The sequence below is a fragment of the Triturus cristatus genome, chromosome 6, assembly GCF_964204655.1.
Source record: "Triturus cristatus chromosome 6, aTriCri1.1, whole genome shotgun sequence".
Classification (NCBI taxonomy): Eukaryota; Metazoa; Chordata; class Amphibia; order Caudata; family Salamandridae; genus Triturus; species Triturus cristatus.
Genome location: NC_140589.1, coordinates 1,776,327,991 through 1,776,340,212, shown reverse-complemented (window position 1 = coordinate 1,776,340,212; position 12,222 = coordinate 1,776,327,991). Strand labels below are relative to the sequence as shown.

The following is a 12,222-nucleotide window of genomic DNA, read 5'->3' as shown; positions in this document are numbered from 1 at the left end:
GAAATATGCCAGAAGATGAAAGTCTCTACAGTGAAACGTCCTGCGCAGACGCCCCTGTTAATTTCAGATAAACCATTAGCTTGTGTTTACCTAGATCACTGCCGTCCCTTGCAAAGGGATGGTAACTAAAAATATATCATGGTCACAGTAGATTCGTGCTCAAGGTTCCTATGGATGTGGCTTCAGCGCTCGACTGACGCTCAAACTGTTGTAAAAGATTTGCGAGTCTTTATTGGCACATACGCAATAGGCACGCTACATTCTGACCAGGGCCCTGCGTTTAGCTCTCGGGCTTACAAAGAAGCCATGGCCAGTTTGGGCGTTGAATTGCGGTACTCCTCTCCATTCCTTCCTGAGGGAAATTCGGTTGTGGAAAGGAAAAACCCGGACATAAAGCGGTCTATAACAGCTAGGGTATTAGGTTCGGGTGATGGGTGGGTTAAACATCTTAATGGGGTCCAACGCTCATTAAACAATTTGCCAAGAAGTTCTCCAGGGGGGGTCACTCCATATGAGGTCCTATTTGGGACAAGAATGTGGGTTCCTGGTCTTGAATGTAAAGGCACAGTGGTGGAAAATAAACCATTTGATATCAAAGATCGTTTGGGTGTTTTACAGGACTTAAATGAACTAAGATCGAAACAAAGCAACGTGTTCCTGAAGCCAACCACCCCTGGGGAAAATCCAGCCGTCCCAGCAAGGCCTGTCTGGATCCCAAAGGTCAGGGATCTAGTCAGAGAGAAGAACGCGGACAAGAAGGAATTTGGGCCTTCTTACAGACAACCAGTATGTCCTAGCCATACACGGAACAAGAACAGTACTTCTGCCGCCCCTTGCTGGAAAAAAGGAGAAAAGATTTGTGTTAATCGACCTCATCAAACCACACTATGTGGCCGATACTAAACAGTAGGCCATGTGGACTCCGACCAAGTAGCAGACGCACTCCTCTAGCTACTATCCAAGAGGTTCAAACTCATCACCATTGAGAATCCAACATTAAGAAATGAAGGACCAAGCAATAATGCTATGGAACTCGTTCCTCTTGAATCCCAAATAACAGTTCGTCCTGATAAACCTGTCTACACCAACGTAACAAGTGATCCACTGGTTCCAGCAATTTCTACAAATCCTGATGCAATTTCAACCATTATCAGAACTGCCTCTGGCTATTTCATTAACTTTGATACGTTTTCTGAGGATCCAAGTGAACCTGAAACGACGCCAGCCAAAAGAACTTTCAAAGAACAAGTACAAGATTTTTTTTCATCACCTGAAAAAGACTTATCTGGTTTCACCGTGGATTGAACTATGAATTATTTCTGGAATATTTTTCTTTCTGCTTTGGCTAGCTTTAGTAATGACTCTGAGCTTGCTGATAAATGGAAGATGTATTCATTTGGACACAGGAAGTAAAAAAGTGAACTTACTTTTGAAACCACACAAATCAGCCCATCGTGAAGCAAGAGACTTGTCAGCAGTAAACATCACAGCTGTTCCTATACAAGATGTATAGTTTGGGTCAAAACGGATTATGATATATTCGGTCCGTCGGAACTTTTGAAGATTCCACACTTATTTAAAATTTCATTAAGTGACTTTATAACCTCCAGTACCTATTCTGATGATTGAGACTTTGAGACTGTTAATAACATGATGTCTGATCTAGAAAGGTCGGCTGCGTTCTCTAACCATGAATACTTAGAGGGTTCAACAGACTATGAACAGCTTTTTTGTTACAACCACTATGGTCATCATTTCTTGCATAAATCTGCAACACCTAGAAATGTATTTATGTATAACCAATGGGAACATTGTCCTACTCTACCGAGGGGTAGCTCAAAAACCTTTGCAATGAACTTTCCATATTTTTCAGGGTACAATACATCCAATCCAGAAATGTTTTACTTTAAAAATGTGAACAAAACAGGAATGAAAAATGTGTTAACTAATACAAAACAGATTTATTCTGCAGCCATTATTGACCAACCGTCTAGACAGGGTTTAGACTTTTGGAAAGACACAATTGACACAAAATCTGTCTGGGGTACAAAAGATTGGCAAGTGCAGGGGATAGAAGCTTTGTTTAGAGCCTGCATCATCCCACAGCAGATAATGTTTTTGAACGACACTGTCCAACAAACGTCTTGCTTTGGGTTAGCCAAGATCAAAGACATGAACACACCGTCCATACCTACACCTGCAAATAATAACACTACACAGGGGGTGGTCGACGTACATACTATTTTACAAAACAACAGATCAGATCCTGAATAGAAAAAATGGTCGCTCTGGCCCATAGACACAAACATCTGTCAAGAAAGAGTCCTGAACAAGATACAAGGTCGAACAATCCATAGGCCAGACCCACACTATGTTCAAAGACAGCATCCAGGGGTAGTAAAAACATACAGTGTAGGAAGATTATGCCTTGGTTGGCTACATACATCTACACTAGAGGATGTGAAACAACACTTATCTTTACTTGAGGATGACACAAACCTTAGGGAATTCTTGCTAGGTCCAAGAAAGCCGCGTCAAAAACGTTTCATATATGCCGGCATCTATGCTGCTTATAATGAAATATGGAAAGTGACACAAGCAGACGCCGCAGAAAGAATACGAGAAATTGATCGTATTAATTTAGAGAAATTTCTCGCTGTGGTTGACAATGGGTTAACGACTCTGTCATCCAGGATATATTCATTGGGCAACATTGTATCCTCTGCTATTGACATTGTGGAACAAGATTTGGTCCTGCTGCGTCAAGGCCAGTCTCAATTACGTTCTATTCTGTTATTAGGCTGGACGCTACAAAACTTGCGTGCAGGCTATGTGCCTTGGCATTTCATTAACACGTCTTCTCTGTTTTCTGATTACAAGCTCACTGAGAAACAGATCGAACTGGCACAAAGGGGAGCAAAGTATACAGTGCTGTGCATTGAAAAACTGGAATAATTGCCATGTACGGTAGCAGAAAAACCAGCTACAGAATGGATCATACATGGCAAAATAACTCTGCCTGGTACAACTTTCCATTTTCAGTATTGCCTCAAACACATGCCAGTAGGCAAATATGAAAGGTTGGGTAAAGAATACATCAGGACATCCTAGGATTTACCTTACACACACATATGCTGGAGTGGGGGGCGTGAAGTGTTTATTAGCGGTACACACTGTGAAAATGCACTCATATGTTGGGATATTAGTTTACACGGGGCCTGTAGCGGTTCCACTGCAAATTTATTCTGCCACCTGCAAGGTTCACCGGCCGCTGTGATTAATCCAATGTTTAAACAACTTTCAAATGGGAGTTACCTCATGTTGAATGATCAGAGCTGTTGTGGCATGTTGCTGTATGCAAGTCTTGCTCCCCCAAATAGACACAGTCAGGGAGTCGCCTTTATGGCCTTCACTGAACATCTCTTCTATATGAATTGATACTTTAAGCTGAATAAAAGCCATTCTTTTACAACAAACCGTGCCTTTGACCTTGGCCAAAGAAACCTGTGATCTACAAATCGCAAGGACTTCGGCTGAGATACAGGCTCTGTTAAGGACAAATTGCCCACACATATCACAGAAATGCTGGGACGTATCTTAAATATGTCTGATACAAGCGGTATTGTGCATGTTTTTAAGACCGTATGTTTGGGACTGTTAACACCTTTTCAGGCAGTCCTCAGAATCATTCCAAACTTTATGCACTCGGTGTTTGGTGGTCTGCTGCTAATTCTAGCAATCGTTGCAGGAATCCTATTTTTATTCCTACTGCTGCGCTATGGCAAGCCAATCCACCAGCGTCACTCCCAGCACCTTGGAGAATGCTCTCCTGGAAAGGAAGTGTCGTCAACGCATAGTACAACTTTTGGGTTTACCTCGTCTATGAGAACTAAATACCACATGGTTTTTGTCATTCAGACCAATCTGGCAAGATTGCATCTTACCTGTTCTACGCTGCCTGCTTTGCAGTGAAGAATGCGTGCTAGACATCTGTCTAACACTCCCATCAGTCATGCCAACGAATATCGATGCTCTGCCGGACCCGATAACAGCCCATGCTCTGTGTTGTCCCCAGAGGCTACCAATCCTGATGACGGCATTCATTGAGATGTCACAGACGCAACATGCTACTGCTGAGGTACAAGATGGTTCAACAGGCACACAGGTAACTACGGCAGCGAACACAGCTACTGTCGACGCATCACATCTATGTGCAGTTAGTCTTCTAAACAAGGTAATCGACCTGTCACCGACAACGGTAGACAATATTTTGTCTACAGGATTAGAGGATTTCATGTTTTCTCCAGCATCTTCAAATAACTTTTGATTTGGCTCACAGTGTACCATATAATCTATGAATTCGGCCTTCATTTATTTTTACTTTTTTTTTTACTCGAAACAAAAGACAAAATTTGGCTACGATCACTTTTGTGAATATAGACTTTTTCTTTTTTGGCTGAAAACTCTGCTTACAGTAGAACTATTCATAAAGAACAGACTTCTTTGAAACACTTATAGGGACACGTCACCTCTCTTCGCATTTATGTACCATGATATGAAATGGCTTTGAACTTTTTTCTTCTGTAATTACTAACCATTTCATCGTATGTATACATGTATGTTCATTCGTTAAGCATCAACTGTACACATATGCTTAGGATGAAACATTGCTTTAGATATGTACAGCACTTTTTCCATTCTTGTTTAGCTGAAAAATTTTAATATGAACTCATTTTAAAATATGCTTTTACAAATGTTTTTAGTGAACATGTGATACTCGATTTTATGTGTTTAGCATGTTTAGCATTTAGCAATATCAATCATTCTTAAAATGGAGTGGGTGTTGTGTTTCGATTTAGATGCCCGTACATAGGTTCCCCTGAATCATGTCCTTATATAGGCACAATTCGCATTGCCCTTATTTAGGAATAGAATCCCAGTCCTTATTTAGGCATTAGCCATGCAAACCAAATACAGGCATGGTAACCTACATTCGTCCATCCCACATCACAACAAGTTCTTAGAAACCAGACCCTTAAGCGTCGGGACTTTCCCTAGCTAGGATTATTGATTTCTTCAAGAACTAATCTATTATGCATGAACTACTATTCCTTAGGGGTTCATCCATGATGTTTTCCTCTGCTCGACTTTACATCAATGCTAGCATTCCTAAACACCTTCCAGGTATAAATATACCTTCCCTTACCTTGGCAAACCACGGCACGGCTCGGCAAGATTTGACTGCACGGTTCGCCACGGCAAGTTCGGAAGAGACCACATCCCGGCCTGACGCACTGACCAGACGCTGTCATCCCTGCTTGCAGAGAATCCAGCTTCCAGTGATCTGACTCCCTTCGCGGGGTGTTAGAGTATGTGAATATATGTTCTAGCTAAAAGACAATGCTATATCAGTATTATTTCTTTGTACTGATTACGCTGTGCGTATTATATCTTGCTTACTGTCTGATTGTAACAGCTCATATCTCTTACATGAGAAACAAAACTGTTCAATAAACCCTTTTATTGAAACGCCCGTCTATCTATTTCTGTGTAACTCTGGAGAAACTAAGCATGCACAATTGCCTGAGTGAAACTGTTATCTATTGTTTCCACGATTCTGAGACACGTTCCGATTCTAAGGGAAACAAAGTTGTCATGTTTATGCGGTTGTCAGAAACTAATCCCTTCTTGTTTATTTGAGAAGTTTCTAGTGACCTCTGAGTTAGCTGGCACACAAAGTAATTACGTTTAATATACTCAATAGGAGCATACTGACCTCAGTCCTATGCAAAAATTATAGTGTATATTATCCCAATTCGTAGAACCTATAAGGGAAATACGAACTACACTACAATAGTGTGCGGCCTGGATCTGGCAGTGTACATTCATCACCAGACACTGCTGTGCAGTGCAGCATGTGGGTTATCTCCCAAAGTGAGCGGAGAATCGACTCACACAATGCTATGTACTGAAGCACATGGTTTGCCTCTTTCACCATACACTGGCGCACAACTGTCTCCGGCACTGTACAGTGACTCTCTACACCTAGATGCGTACTGCCACGTGTAGTCTTTCGCTTGCACCATATAGTTATTAGTCTTGGTTTGAGGCAAGGTCTTGGTTTGAGGCAAGGTCTTGAGCTGTGTCAGAGGTGACAATAGCTCTGGTAAGAGCCGATTAAAATCGTCATGCAGCTGTACTCTTACTGTAGCGATGTGAGGGTAGCTTACCTGTATTGTGCTTTTCTAGTCAATGAACCTCTGCTTGCACACACAGAGGTGAAAATACTTTTAAATGGGATTCTAAGCAATGGAGCAAAAGTTAGGAAAGCTCTATGGTCCAGAGGGACCTTTATGAGAAAGATGACTGGGTCGAGAGGGAATCAGTGTATTTACTTGTTCATATTGAAGTAACTAAATTATGTTCAGAAGCTCTGGGACCACAATGTTAGTAGAAATGAATGTATGTTTGATTAAATGAAAACAACATCTGCTGTGGAACGTATCCTGGACTGGTGCTTCCTTTCCAGGACTCTTGTGTGCTCTATAAAACACTTTAAAAATCCTTCACTCCACGACGCATCTATGAAGCAGCATGGCTCTTAACCACGACATCGTAGTGTGACACTGTGAGACTAGAGGCGACATGTGTCCCACCTCTCCAAAAGATGGAAAGGTCCACGGTGTCCAACACCCCGATGAGGTCCTGCATCTCAAGCAAGCATCCCCCATGAGGGGGGCTTCCTTCCAAAGCCATAATGGGTGGGTTTTGTCCCATGTTGGATCTGAAGCCAGAATGTGCTGCAAAGAGTCCTGAATGGAGTTTGAGGTCTGTCTGTATTTTCTCCAGACATTTATCATATAATGCCAGTAGCCTTGCAAGGGGTCTGTTTACTCGCTAGCAGTTGCGATGTTTGTGTTAGTTTGCATCTTGACGTCTGAGTTTTAATCACAATTAGCCATGTGCATGCTTACTGTGCACCTCCAAGGTGCAGAGCTCTCAAGTCCTCCAGTTTCACACGTGAGTAGCTCATCCATTTCTAGTTTTTTCTTTGCAGTCTGGCTCCTGCCGACCTGAATTTACAGTGGAATAAACAAGACTGCAAGTACCTCAATGCAAACAAACAGACTGGGTACCAAGAGCTACTCCTATGTGCTTGTGACAGCAAGAACTGTTGATAGAACCATTTTTGATGGTGCCTTTTTGTTCCCCATGTCAGACATCAGCCCTTCAGCATGAGCCAGCTGGATCAAACTATTGGACGACTGACCTACATATGCCCCCAATCAGTTGAGTAATTTACTGTGTCTGGTTATGCTACACATCAGTAATGTGAGAGATCCTCGAGTAAAACCTAAATTAATATACTTCTTTACACCTCCCGTTACAACTCAAACAGGCCGCTAAGTTGGTATCTAAAGCCCTATGATGTCACAATTGTTGAAGCCATTGAAATCGTAGTGCATGTGGCGTCACTTCCTTTACACATATAATTTTGGTGAGGTGATGCCTCTTCCTAAGAACATCAAGCCCAGTTTCCATACAGACACCATATGTCAAAGAATCATCCTGAGGGATCCAGGTGTGTATGCTGCTCTTCCAAAGGGAGCCTGAGTGGGGAGGGGACAACCCTTCTGTCCTGCTTGGGGACAGGACAGGAGGACAAGCTCTGACCTACATCTGTGCTTCAAGGGAAAGCCACCAAGTGACGTGGGAGGTAGGGATGGCTGATGGCAGAGCTCCATTGTAGTGTGGAGGCAATGGAGGTTCTGTGAGAGACCTGGCAGCTCGTGGAACTGGCGGGCAGTCAGTCCTGCAATGCAAGGCAGGGCGGCGAAAGAGGGTATTGTAGGGGGGCAGCGTTGACATGCACTCCACCCTAAGAGGGGGGAGTAGCTAAAAAGATTCATTGGGCTCCCTAGGAACTCAGGGGCAGTGGTGGAGAGGATGATGGGCAAGACCATGAAACAGGAAGAGGTGATGTGGAGAGAGCTAAAGGTTCGAAAGAGTGGGGCGTCACTGTGACTCCGGCATAAGGGCTGCCTTGAGAGCCGCATAGGTGGGTAGGGCACAGGTGTCAGTGGAAGGGCAGTAGACAGGAAATGGCAAGCAGGACAAAATAGAGATTTAGGGCATTAAGGAAGGATGCTATTACAAAGGGTATAAGAGGTATGACAGCTATTGCCAGGGCATAGCCCCTGAGGGAGGGAAGAGAGGTGCAAGAGATGATAGTAGAGGTCTCAGTAGAGGATATGAGACAGCAGTTGCAGTATATCCCTACAGTTACAAAGATGGTAAGTGGATCAGGAGAGCAGGCTGAACGACTGAAGGAAGGATGGACACAGCAAAAGAGCAGGATCGAATTGGGACATCCGCCCATGGGCAGAAAGAACATGTCAAGCATAAGTGTTGGGACCAAGCCAGTAGGCACCTTTACGGATATTTTGGGAACACTTGGCCTGGTGTATGATGAGGTGTGTGTGCTGGATATGACGTTTCACATTGAAATGCCCAGTTGGGCTAGAAGTGCAGGCGCAGGCTATTTAGCGTGGCATGTGCACACTCATCGAGGAGCTACGAGACCTGGGCTTGAGAGACTAAAACAGAAACTGGATCTCAGCTTCCTAGATTAATGCAAGAGTACACTGTGCAAAGATCTCAGAGCAGAGCATATCTCTAAGTGAATGAAGATGGAAAGGAAGGCATGGATTAGTTTTGGGTTCCAGAGTGAATGAAGATCAGTCAGTAGTATGAGGGTTGCTAGATCCTGAATAGTGGATGAGGGAATAAAACCCCAGAGGCTGATATTATGAGTACACACAGCTATGCGGATGCTTATGTCTTAATCACTAGTTTCAGGAAACCGGTTAAAGGGGGCGTGGGACTTATGAGTATTCTCATAGACCTGTGAGCACCAGGGAGGGGGCAAACAGTACATTGAACAACAGGCGTGCAGCAGGAAACTCTGCAAGTCTTAAACATGAATACTCCAAATATGTCGGGATAGATCAATTAGGGCGTGCTTTGGTACGCCAGCCCGAGGCGGCGCCAGCAGGTGGGATCAGAGGTGAGTTGGGAAAAGGCTGTTACTAGGGTTAGATTGAATGGGATGGAGGCAGCTAGCCCATTATCTAGATCAGCAGAGGGCAACAAGGAACAGAGGGTTCACCAGGGCAGTTTTCGATTGCTTGAGTACTCGCCCTACCCCCAAAGTGCCTCTAAAAACATAAAGGATCCTTATATGGAGATATTGAAGCTCTGTTTCAAAGAACACTTCTTGCAATAAAATTATTTAGTGTTTCATGTAAGTGGCGTACGTTCTGCTTAAAAGTAAAGTCTAGTAATTGGGAAGACATCTCAGAAATGAGTCTCACGTGAGTATAAAATCTTTCAATGACGTCTTAAAATGCAAAAATAAAGCATCAGCTGTTTTGTATGAATTTTGTAAGCTGCAGTCAAAACCGTTCTTACAGCATTGATTTAAGTTGAAGAGGATAAAGAAGCAACAAATTTGATCACATTTTTTCATGCACAATTACAGTTTTTCTTTTCTTGTTTTAGGAGCCTTTTCAGCTTCTGAACCAGTGGAACAATTAAAGCCACAAGTAGAAATGAGTGGGACTGACCTCCCCGTGGATCTGCAGACATCACGCAGGTCTCCCGATTCAAGGCGAGCGTCCCAAAATAAAACCTTGCAGGGACCCCAAGAATCCCTCAAGCACAGGAGGCTTCCAAGCATTCCCCACACCATGTTCAATCAACCCGACAGTGAGCGAAACTCAGGGGTGCCGATGCAGAGACCCACAGTTCAACCTCCAGAGCCACCAACGTACGAGGAGGTGCACGTCGGGAAAGCCGCCGTGGAAGCTGGACCTCCAGTGGGTGGTGGACTCTCTCAGCGAGTAGGCCCAATGCATGAAAGTTGGATTGGTGATGACGAAGAATGGCCGGATGCCCCGCCTCTGACTCTTTTCGACCAACCCCTTGAAAATGTATACACTGATTTGAAAAATGAAAGTATTGCTACCCGAGAAGATCAGCCAATCATTGTGCCAACTGTTGACTCTGCTGGTACGCAGGAAAGCTCACCACAGACCACGGCTTCCGTCGGAGAGGAGCCTCATGACGAAAATTTAACTTCCATCCCAGCACCATTATCATGGCGATTTCACTTAGCCCATGCATCTGACACTGAAGATAGCACAGCTGCTCAAGACCCGACACTGAAAGGTCTATATAGTAAGGTAAAGAAGAATGCTAAGAACCATGTTTCTTTACCATCGTCACCCTTGGGAGATCTCTTAAAAGTTGAAGACGATGTACCACCGCCTGTGCCAGTAAAGCGGTTTGATATCGAAGAGGATCTGTCCACTCTGAGTCAGGTAATTTGCTCTCTTGTTGAATCGTCATAGGGAAAAATCAATACTGCATCTTTTATATTATGGTATATTTGAGTTAAATCAATCAATTAATAATCTTTACTAAATCAAGGCAAGGTAGATTCTAAAAGATAGGCATATTCAAAATACACACGGTTAAACAGACACTATTAAATTGTACATTTAGCAAGAGAAAAATGTAAAACAATGCCAAAATATTTAGCTAAAATCTGTTAAAAATATACCGCAGTATGATATCTTTTCAAAACAATTTAGCCAATATGTATATAATGATACGTTTGTCACCAGGAGCAAAAAACTATAAAAAACAGGTTTTTTACCAATGCGGGTAGCAAAGGAAAAGTGGTTGCCACAGCACACAAGAAACGAGTCAACCTGTATTTTAAGACATGGGGACCAGGTACAGGCATTGTAAAAATCCAGACCAAATATGGGAAGGAGCCCCCCCCAGGCTGCCTGACACCTGTCCGCTAGCAATCGCGGAGGAGGGCTTTAGATACCTCGGAGTGTTTGTCACGCTGGATACAGCCCTCCGGTTTGACAGGAACCTCATGCCGCCGCTGCAGCGGTTCCAGCGTGACTCAGCCTCGTGGCAACGGCTGCCACTGTCGCTGCTGGGACGCGCGGCCCTCTTTAAAATGATGGCCCTCCCTAGGTTTCTGTATGCGCTCTAAAACCATCCGGATCTGGTGCCTACCTCATATTTTGCGGCGGTGGAGGCGGCGCAGAGGGCCCTCCTATGGTCGGGAGTACCCAGAATAGCGCTGCGGAAGCTCACCCTGGGGTGGTATGATGGGGGGATCGCTCTTCCGGATATCCGCAAGTATTACTGGGCCGCCCACCTATCGGCAATAAACCAGGGGGCATACTGCGACGGCAACGACCCGGGTTACGGGATGGACAGATGGTTGCTCCCGGGGGGAAACTATGACGTTGCGTTATACTCTAGACCGGGCAAGCTCCACCTCACGGGGCCAACGAAGCACTCAGTCCAAATATGGCACACCGCGCACCGGGCGCTGGGGTGGGCTAACACACTTACACTGGCCACCCCCCTGTGGGCCTCAGAGAGATTAGGCAGTCTGAGGCATACGAAGGGGTTCCGTAACTGGGACCTCATCGGGATCTCCCGGGTGGGGGACCTTTGGGGGCCGGAGGGGGTCAGATCCTTTGCCTACCTCCAGGACACCTATGACATGGCGCGTACAGAATATTTCAGGTACCTACAGGTCCGTCACTCCCTTCGAGCTAACATCCCACCGGGGACCCGACTTCCGCAGGCCTCCCCGCTTGAGGATAGGCTGTTGGACGGCCTCATGCCGGAACATGCCATTTCCCTCACATACAAAAAACTGATTAACAACCCCCCTGACTCTCTAGACTCCCTGAAAGCGAAATGGGTGGCAGACGGGCTGGAGATTGACGATGAGGAGTGGATTATCGCTCTGGGGTCTCCTAGGGAAGTAGCGATATCAGCTAGACTCCGACTGGTGCAGCTAAAAATTTTGCATAGAGTGTATGTCTCCTGCACCAGGCTCCAGGCGATGGGTAGGGGAGGGGAGGGATTGTGCCGTCGGGGGTGTGGAGAGAGAGGGTCCTTCTTTCATATTTTATGGGAGTGCCCAGGGGTGCAGCGGTACTGGAGGCGAGTGGTGTCCTGTATGGGGGAGGTGTGGGAAACTGAGATACGCACGGAGGCTAAGAGATGTTTGCTGAACATTTGGGAACCCACGGACTTGCCCCAACGGGGGAGACTATGGGTCACACTGGGACAAATGGTTGCCAAAAGAAATATAGCCCGTCTATGGGGGGCATCGACCCC

At 45.0% G+C, this 12,222-nt stretch overlaps 1 protein-coding gene across 6 annotated transcripts in view; it reads left to right on the top strand.

Annotated features, from left to right (window-relative positions):
* Nucleotides 1-12,222, top strand: part of LOC146821982 (uncharacterized) — a 441,926-nt gene that overhangs the window by 395,313 nt on the left and 34,391 nt on the right. For all 6 annotated transcript variants that reach the window (XM_085613073.1, XM_085613071.1, XM_085613070.1 and 3 more), the window contains one exon: nt 9,562-10,382. In XM_085613073.1, coding sequence (XP_085469199.1) covers nt 9,562-10,382 — 821 coding nt within the window. The remainder of the gene's footprint in view (nt 1-9,561; nt 10,383-12,222) is intronic.